This window comes from Monopterus albus, unplaced genomic scaffold (genome assembly GCF_001952655.1).
Source record: "Monopterus albus unplaced genomic scaffold, M_albus_1.0 scaffold34.1, whole genome shotgun sequence".
NCBI classification, from domain to species: domain Eukaryota; kingdom Metazoa; phylum Chordata; class Actinopteri; order Synbranchiformes; family Synbranchidae; genus Monopterus; species Monopterus albus.
Window position 1 is genome coordinate 3,820,492 of NW_018127914.1, and position 25,042 is coordinate 3,845,533.

At 40.2% G+C, this 25,042-nt stretch overlaps 1 protein-coding gene across 4 annotated transcripts in view; it reads right to left on the reverse strand.

The window, feature by feature from the left end:
* The window catches only part of samd12 (sterile alpha motif domain containing 12), an 86,317-nt gene that overhangs the window by 47,287 nt on the left and 13,988 nt on the right, over window positions 1–25,042 (reverse strand). For 2 of the 4 annotated variants that reach the window (XM_020597462.1, XM_020597461.1), the window contains exons 2-4: window positions 24,291–24,490; window positions 13,178–13,307; window positions 2,353–2,493 (exon numbers count right to left, since the gene is read on the reverse strand). In XM_020597462.1, the coding sequence (XP_020453118.1) occupies window positions 2,353–2,493; window positions 13,178–13,307; window positions 24,291–24,490 (471 nt within the window). Of the gene's footprint in view, window positions 1–2,352; window positions 2,494–13,177; window positions 13,308–23,072; window positions 23,400–24,290; window positions 24,491–25,042 lie in introns of those variants that run through there. The other 2 variants (XM_020597463.1, XM_020597464.1) reach the window with 2 other exon arrangements.

A 25,042-nucleotide genomic window follows, 5' to 3' on the forward strand; every position in this document is an offset into this window, starting at 1 on the left:
GCTGAGGCTGGTGGGCTGTCACTTCCCATATCATCAACACAGGGGAGAGGAGAGTGGAAAAGAGCAGGAAAGGTGTGTCAAAAAACCAAAGAAAATAAGGTATAGTTGTCCTTAGGATAGTGCCGTGCCTCAGCCACTCTCTTGCACACTCTATTTTCCACTTTCTAGGGGACCAAAACAGAGATGGGAGGGAGAAAGGCTGCTGTATTGCACTCCAAATGTTTTCCAAGTATTTCTTGGAGTGAAAAAGATCCCTAGAATTTCTTTCTTAGGCCCCGTGGCAAAGCCTTGTTTGAGAGTCTGTAGGCAGACAGGTGTTGATGGTAGTAGTGGTGTGAGCCGTCATGCTGCTGGTAGCGGTGATGGAGGAGGGCAGCTGTGAGAATAGTTACGGAGGAGACCAGGGAAGCTGAGAATCATGGGACTGAGGAGAGGATGGAAAACAACAGTGCCTGCATGGCTGTTATGAAACGTGCTTCAGAGGACGCAAACACATTTTGGAGAAAACAAAGAAATGAGGTTAAATTGAGGAACTGCGGGGTGCCGAAGTGTGCATAGATTAAAATAAAGGATGACAGTGCCCTCTTCCATAGCACAATATACATACATACGTGTGTGATGAAATGCAAATTCAATTCAATTCATTTGTTTAGAGCCAATGCACAACAACAATTGTCTCAGGGCACTTTACATAATCAGGCCTAGACCTTACACGATTATAGGGAAAACCCGATAAGCACTGGCAACAGTGGTAAAGTTAATGTTGTTGGAGCATCTTAGGAAAAGGTGAACTTAAACAGGCAATAGTCTAAAGCAGTTTTATGACTGGATCTTCTGTGAATATAATATTTACTGTAAAAAAATAAAATAAAATCTGTAATTACTTTGCTGTAATAAGCACATTTATTTAGAAATAAAAATTCTTTTATCTAATAGCCTGTGTTCCTCTGTTGCATATTTTCAATTGCAACACTTAAGATTGTGTTGCTTATTGTCCACTCAACTGTGACTTGTGTCTTAAGGAAGCGAACCTGAAGACTGTTAGTGGAAGAGATGTCAGTTCAGCAGTTAATCAGTATACTTTGTAGTCTTGTTTTTGCCTAAAGGTTATTTCATATAATGTACTGTGAATTCAGAGATATCTACAGTTTTTCAGTGCAGATCTCTCCCCCAAGTTAAGTGAACTGATAATGCTTTTCCTTTTTAGCATATTAATCGTCTCAATGCCTTCCAAAAATGTAAAGGTATTTGCGCTTCTGTCAGCGCACCAGCACTGATTATCCTTGTGCTTGTGTTGGAGTGAAATAGCATCTACACATATTGTTGAGATAAGCACATTGCATACAATACTGAAGGCCGACCCTCTAGACTCTGCAGTTGTGAAATGACTTTACAGCTTAACCCCAGCCTAAGTCGTCATTTCCCGACCAGTGCAGGTAAATAAAGTAGTTGTCAATCTTAAAGATACCCTACAGAGGTTTTGACAGCTAGACGCTCTATGGTGCAATGTTTTTAATATCTTGTGCAAGATGCATGCGACATAATATGCCATGCTGGACTCTACTGATGCACCAAGAATTGCTGCAGTGAGTCAACGAAAGCAAGAATGAAGAAGACGAATGAATGTAAAAATGTCTTTCAAACTGTTTCCCAAATTCAGCTATGCAAAAGGAAAATAGTTAGCTACAATACCTCCCCCTATTTTGAACTCTGGCTCTCCATTTCCTCAAAAGTCATCGCTGTCAAGACAGCTTGCTATTGGTTGCTACAGATGAATTGTGTTTACGTGCCTGGGTTATTTTCGACTCCTTGAGCAGATGCTCTGATTGTGACAATTCTACTGGAGTGAATTGATTTCACCATAAAATGTTGTCTTTTTAAACTCTCATGTGGGCAGACCTCACAGCACTACCAGGTAAGTATGTAGCAGGATAGCTCTAAATGGCACCAAGACATAACTGTGACCTTTAACATAGACAAGTCATCATATATAAGAATCAGACTCTGTGATCACAACAAGTAACCAAAAGAGACAATTTGTTCTCGACTCCTGTAGTTGCATCATCAGTTTTGATTTATCACTTGCTGCAGGCTTTAAAACATGCAGCGATTGCCATGACTACAGATGGCATGAGCATAAATACTGCACAGTAAATGATTTGAATATTTATCAAAATATGAGATGTCAGTCTCCTTGTGAATAATCTATCTGGGTGAGATACAGATATTATATGTGATCACAGTGTGCTGAAGCTTATATATTATTATTATATGCTAAAGGTGACTTAAAGTAATATGGTGAAACGTGTGAGGAAAATATGCTGGGTGAAAAACAGATGCTGAAAAGTCTACCTTGTGTGAGAAGTTGAAGAGTCCTGACTTCCTCCCGCACACGAAGCTGCAGGACCTGCTGCAGAATGTGCTGCCTCTGGGCATCATGCATGATACCCATTCTTTCCAGCTTTCTATCTGTCAGTCTCATCAGAGCCCGCCCTTAACAGAAGAAAAATAACAAAAAAAAAAAACATGGCTTAAGGTTAAGTACAGGAGTGGGAAGCTAGAGGGAATTCGGTGTGCACAGCTGGAAACACTATGAAAGGGGACAGATAAGGTATATATTCTCAGTAGAAGAACAGAGTGAGGAAGCACAACAACAAACAAAATGAGATTACAGCAGCAGTAACTGTGCCCTGCATATTGATATTACAGAGCTTTTGAAGGTACGACATTGTTCTCTGACATGAAAACAAAAACTTTGTGATGTCTTTTAAACTGGAATTTGTTATTAGGCCAATATGCACAATATGAAGCAGCTACTTCTACAACACAGCACGCATTTTACATAAATCAGTACAGTATACCCCTTGAGCAAAAATTTCTCACAGTTCAATTGCAAATCCTTGTATAAAATCCAAAATTTAATCATCCAGTCAGTATGAAGGGGATCTGGGCAGCTGATAAAATATGAGTGGAGTATGGTGTAATTATTAATGCTTGTTATGAGTGCCTTTGTAACACGTGGGATGGCGAGCAGATAGGACGATAATTCAGGGTAATTATAAGGCATTAGGTTGGACCCCAACGGCTCCTTTTGCTCCTTTGCCCCGGTGCCTGCTTGGGAGGAAACCGGCACAGATTTGTTAACAGCTGAGGAAAATGTCGTTTTTAATTTGGTGTTCTAGTTCTTAGTCAACAATCCTTTTTAAAAACAGAGGAAAAAAGCAGACTTGATACTTTTATGTCTCTGAACTTGTTTGGACAATCTATTGTAGAATGTTAGCCCCATGCTACCACTTTGCTAATACAGCACAGAAGGGAGTAGTTGGAGAAGCTAAGTACCATTAAGTGTTAGCGCTATAAGGCTGACTGTGTTAGGCCAATTTTCTCCTGCTTTAACAAAAGAAGCTTGCTCAGCGCTATGGCCAGATGGGGGTAAAATACCAACCATATTTTAGATGCTTGAATGCAAAATGGTGCTGAAAGTACCCATTACATAAATATTGGGGAGCTAAGAAGAGTCATAAAGGCTTTGAAGTGAGAGGATCGTATTAAACGGGAAGATGGAAAGACAAAGGTTAGTGAGGTGGAGCGAGAGCGGACTGATGAATCAAGGGCAGGGCGGAGGGTGGAACATGGGGGAGAAAAAGGAGATGTGCAAATTGACAGAAGAAAACCGACGTGCATATAAATATTGACCAACCCACACTTTGCACCTTATTGTGTAACCAAAAATAGATTGGCATGGCAACAGAGGTTCACTTAATCTCTGCTTCAGTAATGTCTATCTCAAATAAAAGCAGATCCAAAGCACAGAATTCAGCACTCCAACCAGGAGATAAAGACATGGCTTACACAGCATCTTTGCTAATCTTTGCACAACCAAACAAAAAAAAAACATTTCTGATTTACTGTGGCATTCACATGTGGCCATGGAACTCTTAACTCCTGTAATTAACTCTTACACTGTGTGTAGTCAGAGGGCATGAGCAGCATGTTAGCTCAGTGTGCCTAGATAGGAAGGATTCAGACACAATGTAGTGTTGGGTGTCGAGTATTACATCCTAAGATTTTAGATTGCATTTCCTTGCACAAAGAGTGTGGCGAATTCAAATTTAAGTTGGTCTTAAACATGTACTGTATATAAACTCTTAGAAAGTCATGAAGTACAAAGGTGATAAAACAACTTTGTGTGTTTTTTAAGCTTTTCATGAGTCTCCAGGACCCCAAAGAGACCATTAAGGTTAATGAAACCTTCCAGTTATGATTTGAAAACAGTCATTAAAAGCATTTAGCGTGAATGTTTAATTTACTAAATATGTTTCACTGCTGAGATTTCAATATCTCAGGACTCTTTATCTTCTAACATGTCTAAGTGTAATAATGTGAGCAGGTGGAGTGTTGCAGATGCCGATGACTGTGAACCAAGTGCCAGTTCTCGGCAGTGGGTGCCAACGAGCTGCTCCTTCCGGTCGGCAAGGCAGTATCAGCAGGGTGGAACAGCTTCTGTAAGGAGTCCAAGCTTTCACTCTCTTGCACTGTAGTTCTGAGTCATTGGCTTCAACAATCCCACCAAGCCTCAGCTGGGAATTTTTTAAACCACAATTAATACAGGGAGCAGTGAAGCATGGCCGTGAGGAGAGGAGGAGCAGGAGGAGGAGGAGGACAGAAGAGGAAACTGGTCAAGAGGAAATAAATGAGGTAAGAGAAGGAGAGATGTTTGAAGAAACACAGAGTAAAATAATGAATCGACTGCAGAAAGGACAAAAATGTAGAACACGGCTGGACTGTGGAGAGTGTGGGACAAACAAAAATATATTATGTCAACTTGAAGCTTTGCTGCTCAGTAAATTATGTGTAGTTTTAGTATGGTGACCTCAATTCATTAGGCAGGTCAACACAAAAAACGATGGCAAAACGAGGACATGCCAGAAAAACATCAACTCTTGACCCAAAGCATACATTTTACACAGTGATACTGTTGTCTCCTCCTTGCTTAACAGCAGGAAAATTAATGCGGACATCTATTTCTGAGCATGTGCATAATCACTGGCTTGACTCTATGCACTCTGTGGTTGTGTCACTACTGCCACTGCTTCTTTGGCAACAGAGCATTGACTGGATTCAAATTTCATTCTCTGCCAATGAAAGACAAAATTGTGGAAAATTTTGGAAGCTTGGGCACATTAAAATGTCAATCAGTGCACATTTGCATCAACAACATACTGTACAACGAAATAGCTCTTGGTGAAAAGTCTGTGACAACTGACATTAACCTTTGTCTTTGTACCGATTGCTGTTTTAATCCATAGATGATTTTTTTTCCAGTGTCACTTACTGACTCCTGTCTGTACTTCAGTTTTCCCCTCCGGGACATTAAAGCTTTATCCTGCACTGTAGTAATTCAGCACCAGTAGTGTACCTCTGATATATTACACTATTTCTTTGCTGCTAAGATGGAAGTTGTGATTTTTTTTAAGTGAATTACTTTACCTCTAATCAACATATCCCCTGTGGTCTTTTTTAATCAGACACTATTATAACAGAGAGAGGGGACATGAATCAAGGGCCCCAACTGGTCTCAAACTAAGACCATTCCAGCTGTGTATACCCCTCATACCCACTATTTTATGCTTTATTCTGGAGGCTTTATGGTGAAGTGGTGGTATGTAACTGGAATTGAAAGTGTTTCTACAAAACCAAAAGCATAAGGAGGTATTGCAACATCAAGGTGTTTTGGACAAATCTGCTTCCAACAACCTTTTGCTCTTCCTCTTGTCTCGTCTCAGCTTCTCCAAAAATGTTTTTTTTTTTTTCCAATTTGATGTTTTTTTTAATTAAACTGAAAATGTGCTTAAAAGCAAGTGGGTGAAAATCTACTGTTCAATCTACAATAAACCAAGCTACATGTCTGTTTGTCTGCCTTCTCTACAAACTGAAATACTGTACATTACTCCATCTTCCTTTCTGTTTTCGACTTCTCTCTCTTATCTCACTTTTTCTCCTCTGAACACGGTAAATAATTTCTTCACCTCTTTCTATAAGGGTGTTAGTGGATGCACACTCCCAGGAAGATGAGCTGTCAGTGTTATTGTAAATGGTAAATGGACTGTATTTTATATAGCGCTTTCTCACAGTGTGTTACACTGGCCAAAGCGCTTTACAGGAGATTATACACCATTCACCCATTCACACACACATTCACACACCGATGACGAGAGGCTGCCGCACACTGGCGCCAGTCGAACCACCGGGAGCAATTTGGGGTTCAGTGTCTTGCTCAGGGACACTTAGGCATGCGGGGAGACCGGGAGTCGAACCACCAACTTGCTGGTTAGAAGACGACTGCCCTACCTCGTAAGCCACAGCCACCCGGTGAATATTTCTTCACCAATTTTCTTTAATTCTGGCAGTTTCCTGTAGGAGAATTTGTATTTTAGCAGACAAGAGCCAGACTGTAATGACAAAAATGTATCTTCAGCTATATTGTTCTCAGTGTATTTTTACACACCAACCAAATACGGGCACATGCTCTACACTCATACATTACAGAATGAGCACTGATATGCACACAAACACATTGTCCCTGGGAATTAGATTAATGAGAGGTAGGTGAGCAGCAGTGTGGGGCTGAAGCAGATTAGTTTGCAGCTCTAGCCCGGCACAGTCAACCATAGCTTTGATGAATGGGAGCTTAAAGTGCATCTGTACACATACAAACACGCATACACACATATACAGAGCAATCAGACACACACACACACACACACACACACACACACACACACAGGCACAGATTCTGCGGGAGTCCACTTCATTTTGCAGGTGGTGCTAAAACGCCATACTAATTATGATTATGTGGGGGGCAGCCATGGGTAAGGACAGGAGTACAAAGGCAGCAAATTAACCCTCCTCTCCCTCTGACTTCAAAAATGGTACTTTTCAGCCCTGACATGTTTTGGCAGCTGTGCTGAAAGCTGGCAATACGGTGCAAGAGTGTATTTTAAGACTCTTTCTCAGGTAAATCATTCAGACCAGCATATTCCTCAAATCTTCTGCACAGCTGTGTGCCCATATGTGTGTCCTCTGGGGATAAATGTCACTGAGCTGAGTCTGGAAAACTGCACTCCAAACCTGCACTACACTCTGTCAAGCACAGCATAACAAGTGATGTGCATGTTGAGCACTGTATAGTAAATATACTTACTGCTGCTACATGCAAAAGGATTGCCCTCAAGAATAAAAGTGGGATAACAGTATTGACTTCAAATGGCTGAGAACAACAAAACAGACTGTGGCAGCAGTGGGTGTGTCCTTCACTGGTATTCACTGTGATTTGGCACAGCTTGAAGTCCTCGAAGTAAATGGTGACTGATTGTCTCAGTCACTGAGCTGCCTGTAGCCCCGCAGCTAAAAGGCGACTGCAGCCACTGTGCACCTGTGATCCAATGCCACTTCTGACTGAGGAAGAAGAGACCAGATATGATCACAGACGGAACAGAATTCTGTCTAGGTAATTAAGCTAATCTAGCCAACCAGAGAGGGAAAGAAAGAGGCACACAATTACAGACCCACACACAATTCGCCTCAGTCCTCCACTTGTCACAGCAGCAATAGCCTCATGCTGATTTTCACCGCTGTATTTCAGTTTGCTAATCGTTATACAGCACCTCCATTGGTTAGGTGCAGCTAACACCCTGTAGGCATCTCACTAGGACTCTACAGCTGTAAGGTTCACTGTGGAACCGACTGACTTCCCTGAGTTAAAGAGACCACTATGTACTTCATGGATGATTAGAGGAACTGTCCTGCTCTTCTTAAACTGTATTAACTGTCAGCTCACACATCAAAAGCATAGCCCTCAATAAGGAAATATGCCCTCTATTATAGTATTGCACTTCCATAAAAATGAAAAAATAGTAAAAATACAGAATCAACATTGGGTTACATAAATGTAAAGTCATTCTGCTTTTTCAATACTTTGTGTCAGTCAAGCTACAGTTCAATAATTCCCATAATGAAACTCTGTAGTATATTTTCCTGAGACCCTTCATACCCGATGCCCCTGTCAATCAAACTCTACATCTCCAGTGTGTAAAACTGATTTCTGTCAAATATTTCTAGTCCCCAAGCTGACATTACTCAAGTGATTTAAGACACGATATTGATTTCAACTATATTGCTTAAACACGATAACAACTCAAGAAATGATCCGATACCTCAGCTTTTATTAACTTAATAAAGTAATATAGCTAGAGCACTGAATGTAAGCTGGACACATAATCCTCATGCAGATAGTCACACCCTACTATGTTTTAATAGATATACAAGCAGCAACAGCACAGTGTAAAAACTCCAGCCATGCCTAGAGGTGTCACTGAGGCACTGCCTGGTCTCAAGTCTTTCTTAGCTGGAGTGCCACTGCTGGATCATACTGGTGAAAGACTGGTGGGACATACTCAGCACTGTGTGTGAGAATAATACTGAGACGTAATAACAAGACCACATAGTGACAAAGATTTAGGTCATCTGATTAAACTTCAAGTCGTCTTACTGTGGTCAGTACAACTCACTCACTGGGGACACAAGCTACAGTATCATGCTACATGTTATATAACCGCTATACTGCATTCATTCTCAGTCTCTAAAGATTCATTTTCAAAATCTCCATACGGAAAAACAGGGATGGCATCCAGTCAGAACATGCAATTCACAGAACAGTAATTAATTTTATATTACACGTTCCCATATAATCACCTTGCCGACAGCATCATTAACCGTGTTTCCTTCTGTCTGTGGATCAAACTGCCCCCCAAACAGTTCATCAGCAGCGAGCTGTTCAGATTTCCCTTTTGGAAATGGCACAAAACAATGGTCACCAGTGGAGCTGTTTTGTGGCTCCAGAGTTGATATGCAGTCATATTAGTCCTTTTGACTTGTCTACTATGTGGCTGTTCCTCTATTACACAGCAGCACTTTAATGACAGCAGTCTGTTGAAGCTGCAGAATTCACTGTTTCATCACTGTTTAGGTCTGTTGCTAGGTGTCCTCGCCTGGTTTTAAAATAACACTTGTCACCTTTCATCTTTTTCTGCGGCTCATCAAATATACATTTTCTACCCGGTGTGGGACCTTCCAGTGAACGAGACCATCATGGCCAGAGCTGCTGTTATTTTCAGAGTGAAGAGATGGTGGATCCAGCAACCAGAGCGGTTTAAAGACAGACCTTTAAATGAACTGAAGGGGTATTGGGTGAGCTCCTGGGCACAGGCCATTCTTCATCACACCACTAATATCACAGGGTATTAATTATTCAGAGTAAGGCCTTATGGCACCGTACATCAGTGGATATTACCAGACTGGTTATTCAGCTGAGTATTCCTTTATGTGAAAAATAAAATCTAACCAGTGGATGGTGGGAGTAGTTTACCCTGCATTTTCAGGTCCTAATTCACACTGCTCTACCATCTTTGCTTTAATCAAACCTAAGATACAAAACAACTAAAGTGATGCAGAAGGATCACCAAGAGCTGCAGAAACACCACTACAGGACGCAAGATGACTAAAGAGATAAACAACTAGAAAGAGACACAAAACATTGAGATGCAAAGCCAGATATTGTGTTGTCTGTGTCCAGGGGCCCCTCGTCTCATCCTCGGTCCACAGCAGTAGGAGTTACAAATTCATGATATTATATCATGTTCAAATATTTAGTTGTTCATTTGACATTCATTTATTCTACTGAATAATGGTCAGTATAACTATTATTAACCAGTTTGTACAGCTGGGGTTTGTTTCTGGTGTGTTTGTCATTTTGTTTGTTAGTTGGTTTTCTTCACATGATACTGTAATTTGATTCAGGAATATTTTAAAGGACTCTTCATCATTGTGAGATACGGCTAGTTTCAGTATTTTTGATGCTAACCCATACATCAAACCTACAATGCTTAGGGAAACACAAGATCAGCCAAACACCAAAGTATGATCTGGATCCAAGTTATATTCCAGATGTGGTGATCTAAAATGTGCAAATTTATAGTGTAGGGCTCACAAAAAAACTCACTACTGTGAGACAACAAGTAATTATGCAGACTTGCAACCAAGATCAAATTGTAGCTGAACCTCTGCCGATTCAGTGGAGTGTCAACAGATCTGACGATACGTCATAGTTACTTAGCAAGACTCTGAATGGAACCACCATTACTGAAATATTGGTTTCTTAAATAATTTTCAAACTAATAATGATAGCAGTGTGACTCCAAATGCTAGAGTAATGTTTCCATGGTCAAGGAATCATATTATGATGGTCAAACTATCATGGGAATAGTGTTTTTAGGTGTAATGACATTGTTGGGACAAGGACAGAGGTTTGCACTCTGAGTGTTGTCTAGTTCTGTTATTGTATGCCTTAGGAGGAACTTTAAATTTCCACACCATGATTCAATGGCCTTCTTTGACAGAAAATTTAACTTAATAGTGACTAACCCTTTCTCCTCTACCACCCTCTTGCTTTTGATTTCATGTCATCACACCTTTTATTATGATTGCATCTGAGGTAACTCATTTGTTGTCCCAAACTATTCTCTCACCAAAAGCGCTTCATCCTTGTAATTGCAACAAATTAGCGGCTAATATCTAATTATGCCTTAATGCATTTTTAATGACAGCTAGGCGTTAATGTCAAATTCAGCGCCGTCCGTGTTGGGGGTGGGAGGTGAAGATGGCAATAGAGGCTGGAGGGAGGAGGGCAAACAGATTTCTTTGTTTACAAGGAGGTAGCTTCTGCATACTGAAGATGCACCAGTCTAGTTACACGGTAAAATGCATTTCCCTCGCCACTGTTTTATGTCAGAGGTGGGAGGACACAAATGCCTGTTTGAATTATGATCTGGGATAGCGCCTGCTTATTGATTTGCTACTTTATGAAGGGATGACTACATTGCCCAGGCAAGTGCGACTGAGTACTGCTGGCAGCTGAGAAGACTGATGAATATTCTGTTATGGATAGACTGGACAGAAAATACTGTAAATTCAGTGCTACAGTCTAGAGAATCCTGTACTAAGAAACCAAAAATCATACCTATTCATGCAAACAAACATGAACACACCCACATCTCCATTTTTCAAGGGTCACAGCCAATGTATGAGAAGCACACTGAACAAATAGATATTCTCCAATGTATGCCTGCATGCACTTAGAAATGTATTCATCCTCACTGTTTGTTTGTCTACGCATGATTGTTTTCCACAACAATATTCCATTCATCATTTGTTTCCCTCTTGTTTATTCTAATAGGGTGTAGGAACAGAACAATATCCGCATAATATTTCAAAGATTGATTGGGATGCAAATTGCCTTGTGAGCCCAATTGGTGTGGCTTACCCTATTTTAATTGGGTTCTGGTAATGAATGTGTGATGTGAAGACAAACTGAATTACTTGCAGGGTTTATGCATGCCATTATCTCCTACTGTAACTGAGCCATTGTACAAGTGTGTGTTCTGTATGTGCTAGTGTGCACTCATGTCAGGTTAACCCTTTCATCGCTTGTACGATCCTTTAAAAATAATTACATCTTAACAAACAGACACGGGCCATTATGTTAATATACCATTAGGAAGCTAATTTGTGTTTCCATCACTGAAAGGCTAATAGAAAAAACACAATTTATTTACAGACTATATCCAAATGCATCAGGCTTGTCAGCAACACTCAGGTGTTTAATTTTAAAGTTAGATTAAATTTCCTTAATTAGATATGGACCAGATGAGGAAACCCTACAAAGTAAAACACTGGATAAATGCATTTGATATGATTTCTTTTTAGATAAACACATTTTCAGATATGTTTCTTTTGCCTTATATTTAATCAACATTACTCCTGTGAATGCCTTATTTTGCATGAGACACAAATGAAAAAGCATTTTAAAAAAAACTACATTTCACAAGTGATTAGACATTGCACTGCAGCTTGAAAGAAAAAGAAAACAAAATAAACATTTCCAAAATGACTCTACTGAAGATGGATCCAAAATGTAGCATCAGTTCAGCAAGCATGCAATGGACTGTGGGCTATCTCCTGGACCTCTATGCTGATGATGAAATATATGAGCAACTTGAAATGCAAACCAGACAGATTCATATTTTCAGACCATTAAACAAAGGATGCAAAGTCTCAAAGCTCACTATGCAAACACATAACAGACAAAATGCATCAAAGGGTAAAATGGGAACGAGTCATTCCCCACTGGTCATGATCGCCAAGTGTTTCATCCTGCCAGCCGGTAACTAAGTTGAGGAGGTCCTGCACAGCAACAAATAAACATATTAATGTGATCAGTCGTGCTCTGAGGGTTAGAGCATGTGGCAATTAAGGTTCGTGGACCAAAGCCCTGCCAAGGCCAGGATGACCTTGAGGAGTCTCATTAGGGAAATGATTGACGTGGCAACTGTTGTCAGTGGTAACGTCGACGGTAGGAGAGCAGGGATGGACAGACGGGTGGGCCGGGTGGCACGACGGCAGATGGCAGACAGTGAGTGCAGAGAGCACCTGGGATGTTATGAATGAGTTCTGGCTTTATCGGGACAGGAAATGACACAAAAAACATTGTTTTGTCAACAGAAGTTGTCAACGTGTGGCAGCACAGGGACTAGCACTGCTGCCTCACGGCAAAAAGGTTCTAGGTTCGAACCCCGACCGTGGCATTTCAGTGTGGAGTTTACATGTTCTCCCCGTGCCTGCATGGCTTGTTCAGGGTACTCTGGCTTCCTCCCACAGTCCAAGGACATGCAGGTTGGCTTGACTGGCAACTCTAAATTGTCTGTAGGTGTGAGTGTGAATGGATGTCTGCCTCTATGTGTCAACCCTGTAACAGACTGGCGACCTGTCCCGGTTGTACCTCGCCCTCGCCCCTCCCCAGGACACACAGTATATATTAGATAATGATTGGCTGGCTGTTGTCCATGATGCCAGTATTCTCCTCAACAAACTAAACAAACACTTCACAAAACAAATTACTGCATAAACAGAGCAAATCTGACCTCCACACAAATCATAAATGACTGTGGAGTGGATTGTCAGGTAATTTCCTACAACGCAAATGGATGCATCAATCACTATTCACTTGTCAACAGCTACAGTACAAATCCTATTTCCTGACTGCTTGGGGAAAAAAAAGTACCTGTGATGTCGTGTTGCTTGAAGGAGTCGCTGTAAATCTGGTGCTGATTGGGGCAGTGCTTTTTTAGCCATTTGCACACGTCCTGTTGGGTCCATAGGGCAACTGGCTTGGACAGCTTCACATACCCTGGCTGATTAACAAAAATAAAAAACAAACAAAAAATAATTGATTTAGAAGCATTTCATAATCTGTTATACTAGTATGCTTTTATTTTAGAATCAGTGCACTCTGACTTGTACTAGAGGGATTTAAAAAGTCCCCTTTTTTACAAGTTTGCTGCACTGTGGCTGCTTTGTTATTCTTGTCAAGAAATCTCTTATGTATGTACATACATTAGCCTATGGGGCATTGTGGATGGATTACCACTTTCACATTTTGGTCATGGCTTATGATTTAGAAGCTGCAGTAACTAGCTAATAAAATACTGTTCTCTGGTGCTGTTTTCCACTGACTGGCCATAGTGGCTTCCACCTGACTCATTGGCTGCTAGGTGACATTTCCTCTGAAAACACACAGCTCAGAGAAAGTCAATAAAAAGACGTTTATACTGTAGAACATAAAAGACACCTTGGGATGTTTTTATTGTAATCAAAACTGATTTGTGTATATTCTGCTTCTCACCAGATTGCACTTTTCTGTATCCTGAAGGCCTAACAAGTATCTTCTCCAAAAAACATTATCACAGTTTGAATGTTCTGAAACCTGCACTGTTTATGACAGCCTTGTCTCCCAATGACAATTCTTATGTTTAGCAGGTACAATGTTTACCATGTTGACCATCTTATTTTAGCATGTTACCATGTAAATATTTGCAACTGAGGCGGAGGTGAATATTTTGCAGCTACTTGGTGATAAACCAAAAGTATTGGATAAATGATGTAATCTCAGCAGTGATCTGCTGACAAAGTTTTAGCATCTTTCAACAACTTTTTTTGTTTGTTTGTTTGTTTTACAGCCGTTTTACTGTTTTGGTCTCACCACTCTCATCATCCTCATTTCCAGCATTGGCAGGTACCTTGATAATGTGCAAGTGTATTTTTATGTTGCCCACAAGTGACTAAAATATCCATCAACTCTTTAAAGTCGAAACCAGAGATATGATTGTCAGATTATAAAACAGATTAAGTACCTGAAAGTCAGAAAAACATCAGAACTGAGTTAAAATAATTTGCTTGATCAAGATTTTACTGTTATCTATAACTGATAACATAAATAAAAATCCATTCCACCCCAAAAACTTTTTTGTGCTGACCGGGACTGCGGGGCTTGATGCTTTATGCCTGTGGGTGCTTATTTTCAAAGACATACTGTAGCCGATATTGCTTAAATTGGACTACAGAATTCCCTGATTATATATTAAGACATACTATTTAGTTTTGGCCATCCTGTGGAAAATGACCATTAGTGTGACAACACGCTGTCAAATGACTGATGGAAATGTCATTTATTTTGACAGCATTTGGTCATAAAACAAAGTTTTGGGTGAATTATGAGTTTAACCTGATGGCAGCACTAGTCCCAGGATCTCAAATGTTTGTACAAATCATCTTAAAGTGGACACGGTTGTTTGAACCACACTGGAAATCCATCAAATAGCTGAGTCAAGACATTTCTCTCAAAACAACAAATGTCAGCCTCATGGTAGCGCTAAAGGAAAAGTCAGGGGATAACCAAAATTAGTAGGATTTGTCCTCTGGGCACCAAATTTTATGGTATGTGGATGAAAGTGGTGCTCCCTGCAGCTAGCAGAAAATTATTTCACAACAGCAGAGCCTGATACACAAACCGTAATGTACATGGGCAGACCCATTAAACAACAGCAATGAAGTTATGACCTATATGGACAAAGAGTGGAGCTTTAATCTAACTGCACAATCCTATGACATTTAATGTTATATGCCAATGAGCCAAAACATTATGGCCACTCACATTATGAGCACAGCTGAAGCAAATAATGATTATGCCAAAATAACAGTGCATATCACTTAATATACATCTAATGCATCCCTGATGGTAAGTGAACAGTCGGTTCTTGGAATAAGAATGTGTGATGCAGTAGAAATGGGCCGGTTTAAAGACCTCAGTGGCCCTGACACGGACCTATCTTCTATGCCCAGACAACTGGGTCGGAGCATCTCCAAAACAGCAGGGCTTGTGGGGTGCCCACAGTGGTCAAAGGAGGGGAAAACCAAGAGCTGGTGACAGGCTCTGCCACCTCCAGAACTTAAAAGGATCTGCAGTTAACATCTTGGTGCCAGTTACCACAAAACACCTCTTGTAGAGCCCATGCGTCTGTGCGTTGGAGTAAAGAACCACCCACATATTAGACAAGGTTTTGGCTCCTCAGCGTATTAGACTGCATGCAATAGTACAGACCTACACACACAAACACCCATATAAACATACGACCATTTACATATCTGTATCACTGTACAGCACTCTGTTTGCAAGATGCTATTCGCCTTTAAATACTTCAACAGCAGGCAGCACAGTAGCCTGCCAAAGGATAGCTCTTGAAAGTGCTGGCAGTGCTTTTGATTTTGATTGAGGGGCTACTAAAATTACAAACAGAGACGTGATTAAAATTTCACATCCACTCCCCTCCACTTCAGCCTGCTCTCCGGCTGTCGTGTGGTGTGGCATAGCGATGGAGGCCCTTCTCTTCTCGTCCCAGAGAAGACAGAATAACAGGTACTGGCAGCTTTTCCTCTACATTGCCTTCTTGCTCCTTCCCCCATCTCTCATCTGCTCCTCCAATTCAATCTTGCTCGATCCCTGTCAGATCTATCACACTGTCTTTCTCACTTCCTCTCTCCATACACGGCATCTCTCCCATCTCCCTCTCTCTCACTTGTTTCTTATTATACAGCACTACCTCACTCTCTCTTTGTCTGTGCCCTTTCCGATGCACCTTCCCACTCAATCTATATGTAGCATCCTAGGAAAGAAGATGAAATTGGGGGAGATGTACATGCTGGTTTAGGCATATGGTCGATATCCCCTGCAGGTAGGCGAAGTGACAGCCAGCCAAAGTATGCAGGTAGCTAGGTAGGCAGGTAGGTAGGTGAGGCTCTTAATGTGACAGCTTGGCAGCCTGCGTGGATAGATGCTGAAATGTGCAGGGAGGGGAGGGAGTGATTTCACAGAAAGAAACCACATTAACCATTAAACACAGCCCAACTCAAGGCTAATTAACCATGACTAGGAGCCTGAGGCGACCAAAAAAGAAAAAAAAAAAAAACAGGAAGGCCAGAGTGGTGAAATAGTGAGGGACAGAATAAAAGGACCTGGGAGAGGAGTGTGTGTGTGTGTGTGTGTTGAAAGCATGTGAAAAAGAGAGTTTGGCAGAGTAGAACTAGCAAGAGAGAAAGAAGAGGAGGCTAGGAATGCGGAGGATGGCTGGACTGACAGATGAGGGAAAGGAATAAAGAGCAACAGTAGAAAAGAGACAATGCTCCAGAGTGGACTCAGCAGAGTTTGACATAAGACTCTCTCATTTTCCATGAACCCATTTGAGAGTCAATGGCCATCTGTGTTTTACATTCTGCACTGATTTAATCTATAGCTGTTTTCCCAGGGTTGGTACAGGTGAGCCAGTGCCTTCTTGCCTGCCAGCCATCAGAGCCAAAGGGTGGAGGGAAAACAGCTGAGAGAAGAATGCACAAGTATAATCATGCTCAAAGAGCTGTGTTCAGGAGACTGCAGACCAATTAGAGTTGAGTGACAGCAAAGGGGTAAGAGGAGAAGCCTGCCTTATTTTTAAGTGGAACACATCTGGGATCAGGCAAGCACACACATATCAATTTCCACATGTGCAGCCCAGGCGCACCTACTCTGGGGTGTCGTGGGGGATTATAATATAATATAATAAATGAGAATGCAACAAACTTACTGATCGAACAGAAATAATTTAACATTTCAGATTGGTTAGAGAGGTCAATCCTGCTCAAAACCTTTTAGAAACTAATATCTCTGCACTGCTGCCCGCGCTGTTCCACGAGTCTGGGTCACAGGAGGCTTCGACAGCAGCTCTCCACAGTAAGACAAGTTTTGAAACACATTTCTAAAACAAAAATATTTGAAAAAAGTTACATACTGTAACTTTAACTAAAATTACTAAAACTAAAATAAACTAAAACTAAACAGAAATGAGTCCAGAATTGAAAAACTAAACTGAAACTAATGAAACAGCTGGTGGAACTAACTAAAACCAATACAAAAATAATATCAAAATAAAACTAATTTGAAAACACCTGCACAAAACACCCAATTGCCATGTGTGCCAACATGAGTTCAGTCTTGCACTGTCCTTGATATCTGAAAGCCCAGTACAGCTCCCAGTATTGTTCACGTTACCTTAGCAACAGAGCAAGGGCAACGTCAAAAATTAAAGATGAGGAATAAATCCTTCAGGGAACCGCACAAGCCTAACACAGACCAGAGTCTGCAATAAACATCTACACATTAACCACCACAGAGGAGGACTATTACATACATAATGAAGCATGTAATAGTACTAACACTGATAAGCATTTAAAGATTCAATATGAATGTACTCTAACTAAATTAATCAAGAGGCTATCACATGGCTCCTTTGTGAAGGCAGCACTGGAATACAAAAAGACCTGGGAATTAAAAGCATTCCACAGACAAACACTGCGTGAACAAGACTGTCAATCATGTAGCGCTGCTGTATACAGTTTAATACATTAGTTTTCAAGGAGAACGTTAAACTCCTTTGAGTCAGTTTTTATTTTGGCTCCAAGATTGTTAGGCAGATTACAGGGTCAAATGGCTTTTCACTCGATTAAAAATGCCAACTATGAAAGCACTTAGCACTTATGACACCGTTTTGTCAGTAATTTACTATACTGTATTTAGAACTAAACAGCCACATAGATTTCGTAGTTTTTTTTTAACTTTTGTTTTCTTCCCACCTCGACCCTGGATATTTCCCCAGACAAAAGAAGCAGGCAGAGTTCATTCATTGAGCAAAAGCATACAAGAGCAAAACAAATATTCGATAGCTCTTCAACAGAATGAGAGCTGATGCTTTTGTTCAGAACCATCACAGCTGTCTAGCAGCCTTCATTAGGAGGGATATTGTTTGTTGGGTGAAACATGGCTGTGTTCACAACAATCCAATCCAATTTCATTGTGCAATCAGTTTAAGAAAAACAGTATACGATGTCACACTACATGGTTTATCAGAAGAAAGAAACCAGGTTTATTTCCTCATATATGACCATTTTTGAGAGACCAGAGGTGTAATGTATTTTTGTGAAATTTTTTCTCAAAAGAGGTGAGCAGAAAAGTCAAAAGTAGTGAAACAAAAACTAATCTAAATAATTAATTTTGTGAAATTTTTTTTAAGGGAAATTCCTTTAAGTTTCATTAAAAGTAACAAGGAAAGCTATTAATTGTCCGCTCTTGTGAACAATTTTATATTGTTTTTCATATTTCGATCACCACAACCAAAAATACATTTCATTTTTCTGGCAATTTTAAATATAACCTGGCAGGAAGCAAGATTTCCAAAACAGTACACGGCAGCACAAGACTGCATCAGTGTGAAGTGAGACTAGAAATTTCTGATAGAAATAAACGGAGAAAATATAAACATATAAAAAACATGCTGGACACACTACATTTATCCATCGAAGTTTAGCCCAACCATAAAATATAACACTATGATCTAGCAGTGCATAAGAAACAGATGGTTGAAGCCATTTATAGAATGATATGCAATATAAAATGCAGTTCAGACATAACACATATAGTACAGCATGGAGGAAAATAACAAATTACATTTACTGGAGAACAGTTTTGAGGTACTTGCAGTTTGAGTATGTTCATTTTATGCTACTATTTTCTGCAAATATTGTACTTTTTACTGCACTATATGTATCTGATCACTTCAGTTACTTCTCAGGATCAGATTAATAAAACAAATGAAGTATAATAAGACTTTATTGATCCTCAGTGAGACTTTCAAAAGCTACTCAGCAGTATGTACAGTAAAGTACTTACAATTTTAAGAATATAACATTAGCTCCAGCTTTACCAGCTGCAACATTAATTGAAGTATGCAATAATGCATCAATAATGACCATCCAATCACATACATTCATGTGAAATGTGTCCTTCTGCATATTGAGTACTTTTACTACTTTAAGTAGATTTTGATGCTAATACTTGTGTACTTTTACATAAGTCAAATTTTGGATGCAGGACTTTTAACACATCTATTATTTTATTATTATTAAGATTGAACAATATTGCCTCTGAGACTCATTTCAGTTTAAGGCTGCATTAGTCTTAGTGTACCTAATAAACTGGCAACTAAGTGTTGCACAGAAACTGTGATTCTGATTGAATTCGAGGAGTGCCGCAGAAACTGCAGAGTTAAATTAGACTGTGGTCCTTTCTTTACATACTGACCTTGCCTACATTACCCAAAAAAGATTCACTATGACATACTACCCTCTAGTGTCACGGCCAAACACTGCAGCCACGTCTGTGTAAACGGGACAGAAAAGCGCTGAGAAGAGGAGGAGGGCCACTGCCATTAGTGTCATGTTGACTGAGTGAATGGCTGTTAGAGACATGGAGCCCTGTGTCATCTGCCCCGTCTCCATTGCACAGCTAATTAATAGCTCTGGCACGTTCTCTCTCACTTTCTCTTCTCTCTGCCTCGCTCTATTTCTCTTGGCCAGAGCTGGCAGGAGATGAAAACTCCCCGTATTAATTAATCTCTTAAATACAGGAATGGGGATAAAAACGAGATAAGCGTGTGGTGAGTGTGTGTGGACAGGATAGGGAGGAGTCCAGAGAGCTGTGGATGGCTGACAGAGAATATGAAACTGTGCTGAATAAATTAATAAGTCCTCATAAAGAAACTGGATTTACAAGCAATGCCAACTTTGTTCAGGCACGTTAAAGAAAGAACACAAGACCAGTTCACCTTCTCTGACCTTGGGATTCTGCAGAGCCTATAAAGCATTGCAGGGTGTGTTAACACCAAACGGAATGTATTCACCTTGGGCTTGATGCTGATTATGACTGAGATGAGCTGATTTGCTGTGGATGTTATAGCCCTCCACTGAGTCTGAACGGTTGTTTTCTGCCTCATGTTTAATCTATGGCTAAGCTGTGGCTTGATTATAAATCCAGCCAAGCACAGCATTCAGATTTAATCCAATATTTAAAAATTAGCACTGCTCATATGATGAAGTGAAATGACCTACAGTATGCTTTTGCACCGCTAAGCAGTAAGAAGTGGATTTATTACGTCTTCACATTTACTGAGGGATCATTAAAACAACTCTACATGAAAACCAGATGAATGAACTTTGGCGTTTTTTATTTTCCTACAACAAACCGATCTGATTAGTCAGCAATCCTGACATAATGATGGGTTTGCCCCCAGCATGCTGAGTGGATATCAAACCTTAATCCTATTTTTGGTGTCAAATGAAATGTGTCTGTAGCAGAGAGTACCAAAAGTGGCCAAGTGCCAAAGGCTGGCATTACAGTGTGTTTTGAAACATTGCAATCTTGTTTATTAAATTAAAATTTTTACCATTTTTTCATGCTACTGATTTGTAGAAAACATTTATTTCCCAAAGTAAGGCATCAAACTCAGGTATTGTATTAGCATTGCTATTTATTACAGAGTTTATGTACAGAGTTTTGGGTTGTCTTAAATCAACCAGTCATCATTTAAAATAAATCCGAAGTTAAGTTCTCCTCAGTTAAACTCAAAATTATACATTGCCGACATATTCCCTTTTACTCAGCCATTATGTCACATTACTGAAGCAGCTGTTTCACTGTGTTAACAGTGAAGTTAATATTACCTATGCAAACATCCCTTTTAGCACTTAATTACCAAGCTCAGATCCTTTAAGTATTAATATATACTATCTGACCCATGGCTGCATTGCATGATAGAACAGATACTATATAATTAAAGTCTTTATGCGCTTGATCTATTGAATTTCTCCCAAAGAGAAAATCTCATTATTAAATACCTCTAGACACACTGAGACTGAAAGCTCAGCCACTTAAATTATTTCAGCTAATACAGTACTTCCACCAGGTCTCTAATGCAATTTAGACTCAGCTGCTGCGTCAAACAGGATAATGGAGTAATATAAAGTTACATTATGATACCCGCATGAACCACACAGCACAGACAGCATGTTACAGATACTGTATGTGTGGGTGTGTGTTGGGGGGGGGGGGTATGGTTCTGGTTACCACAGAATCACATATTAAATTACAGTTACAGCACAGCCAAGACAGAACGGAGAATCTCCACACTGTGTGTGTGTGTGTGTGTGTGTGTGTTTGCACTAATTGAACCCAGGCCTGGTTGTCTGTGTGGCATGTCAAGGGCTCATCCTCCTGGGTTTACACAAAGGACTTTCTGCTGTGTCTGACAGCTGATTAACACAGATTTTACACAGAGAAAAGACAATATGAGACTGTGCGCATCGGGACCATTGATTCCCATCTCCTCCCTCTTTTCAAATCACGGTCTATTTCTGAAGAGGAAGTACTGTACAGTATTTATTCTGCTTTGCTGATGATGGGTCCTATTGTCAGAAACATTGAGGAAGAGCTGAAACGCAGCCTGAAACAACAGCTTATCGTTCCTTGTTTATTTCCCGTTAAATTTTGTTTGTACTGAAGAGGTAGGTGTGTGGAACATAACGGATTATATTACTTAAGTGGGTGGTTGACTTGTTTTGTGTGTTGCAGATTACAGCACAAGGACGTTTTTGTAGACATACTGTAATCTGAACACAAACACAATCAATTCAGCACTGATTATGAATGTTACAAAAGCAATGAGGCCACCGCCCGGTCCTTAATATGAATTTATTGTCAAACTCTAATGAGAAAACATGACTAAGAGTCAAAAGCATGCTTGGAGATCTCTGAGGCCAAATGCTAAAGTCAACATGCTAACAACGACAATGCTAACAAGCAGGTATGTTTATCATGCCTTTATAAAAAAAACTCCCTCACTCCAAGAACAACAACAGCTGTTAAACATAAATGGACATACCAGACTCTCGATGGAAGAATATGGAACACTGTTTTTACTCTACCCTACAAATTTGTGTCGTCCAACAAATTGTACATACATTTTACTCATTAAACTCCATTATTTGTAAATACATTCCAAACATAAAATAACAGTGCTCCTTTTGCAACAACAAGCTAGAAGCATCTTTTTTCATCCCCAATGTGCACACTGGACATTTGTTTTTATCATGAAAAATATTTTGACAAGGAAATTGTACTTAATATGACATATTATTCATCTTTGATAAGCCCCATTTCTCTAGCAATTACAAATATAGTTTTAATCTGCTTATTATCTATAAAATAAAATTTCAGGTGAAAAAAATCGCCATCTTTGACATCTTTTAAACGCTCTGATCTAAGTAATTACTTCCATTTTTGTATTTCCACTAAATAAAAAGGCGTAAAAAGGGTATGTTTGTCATATCTGTGACCCTTTGGGTTCCTGCCGTTTCCTGTTCCTGAGGTAACAGTATTCACTTCCTGTTTACTCCATGTTGTGCTCGCTACCAGAATGTTTATGGAATGAGCTAACTAACTTCTAGGTTTATCTGAACATCAGCAAACCTTTTGTGTCTCGACATATCCCTGCACTACTTAAGCAGCTGTGTTACAGAGTTTCTTGCCGATTTCCAAATTTAACTTGCCACTTTAGGTCAGCTAGCTTAGAATCTAGCTAAGCTAGTAGCGTAGTCTCTTGCTTGGAGTGTCGCATGTTCATTTATTCCTCTGCTTCCTTTAGCGATAATGTTACTTGTAATAAATATCAGATGCTAACAGCATTGGGAGCGAGTCTCACCGAATTTGAAGCGCGGCTCCGAGCCATGGAAAACACCCCAGCTATCCCGGCCCATGTAGCTGGTGCGGGCCCTCCTCGACGTAGCTTAGCCCAAGCTAGCTGCTCCCCGGTGTTTCCCGAGCAGCCAGGTCGCTGGCTGACAGTTCGTAAGTCATAGCTCGAAACAAATGCCCACGGTGCATCATCTGTCCCACTCATCCTAACAAAGCACTTCGCTCTCAGAGTGCTGTCTTCTTATGATGATGTTTATTGGCGGTTTGCAAGCCAACCGAAGGTGCATCACCCTCTGGGCTAGAATGTCTACTACTCCTCTCCTGTGGAACCAGCTCCCAGTCTCAGTTCGAGAGGCACACACCTTCTCTACCTTTAAGATTAGACTTAAGACTTTACTTTTTAATAAATTTTATAGTTAGGGTTGGCTCAATATTTGGGGGTGGGCTGGGGTGGGGTTTATTACACTATTATCAGCTAAAGAAAACAGATAGTTCCCTCAGCAGTTGTTAGAGGCCCAAACAGAGTTACTGCAAAAGCACAATAAATACATTGGTCAGATGACCACAAACATGATTCCAAATGAATGTTAACTTTGTTCTGTATCTACTGAATGTGTAAATAAGCAACTCTTTGCTAACAGTGTTAGAGCACATTAGCCATGGTAACTTATAGCCACCATGATAATTTGTAAATTTATTGTTTACAACCTGTTCTGCTGTTTCCAAGTGGCCATAAACCTATTAATAAATAAAAAAACATTGTGCAAAGAAACCTGAAAGGCAAAGATTATTTGCTTATTTAATTTTATCTGTAATTGCTTGAAAACTTGAAAAGTAATACAAATGAATGCCACCCCCTACTCTGGTTTTATTATTGTGGAGGCCGGATACTTTATACCTGTGGGTGCTTATTTTCAAAGAAATTGCCTATGGTACTTAGATTCAGCTACAGAATTTCCTTATTATAATTTAATACATACTATCTCATTTTGGCCATCCTGAAGGAAGTGACTAGAAGTGTGATAATGCACTGTCAATAGATGTCTTTCACTTGCACACCTGCTTGTCAAACTCATAGGATACTCTTCAATATGTAGTCTTTGGTGCCCTCAAGTGGTTGTATCACATAAAGGCACCGTAGCAAAGGGACACAGAAATGAATGTGCTCAAGGGGACCATGTTTCACCAGGGTTATCTGTTTTTCCTAAAGAGACTCAAATCTTACCCGTGTCAGCTCAGACTCAGAGACAGAGCGATGCGGTGGGGAACGGCGCTGGTACACTGGGGGGCTGACATCCTGGTAACTGGGGCTGTCGTCATCCAGCAGCACAACACCCCCGTCCACAGACTCCTCCTCTTCCTCCAGCTGTGATGTCACATCCTCTGGGCACATCTGGTGGTCAATGCCATTCTGGCTCAGAACAGCTGTGTGGCGAGAAGGTAAAAATAACTGGATGAGCAAAGAGTAAAAAGAAAGGCACATTCAAGTGTATTTTCATAAAGTACAAATAAGTACATTCTTCATAGTGGCTTAAAAATGTTTTCTTGCACACTATCATGTTGTATGTTTAATTTTTATTAGATGGGATTGCCAATTTGTCCATGTGTCAATATCGGTCATGAGTCAATGTCTCATTATGGTGAAAGAAAGCTCACAGATATGTTAAAATAGAATCAGTATTTATAAATATGTCAGCCTTTCAAAGAACTGAATGCACAAAAAAAGATATTCTGCCAAAGCCTAGACTTAAACCCCAGAGTACATTTGTGGAAAGAATTGAAGATGGCAGTTCACAAATGCTTGCATCCAATCTGACAGAGCTGGAGAGGATCCTCCAGGAAGAACAGGACAAACAACCTAAACCCAGGTGTGCAGAAACATAGCCAAGGAGACTCAAAGCTATAATGCCTGCCAAAAGGGCTTCTACAGTACAAAGTACTTTTGTAAATACACTACTTTTGGAACTGATAAATTTC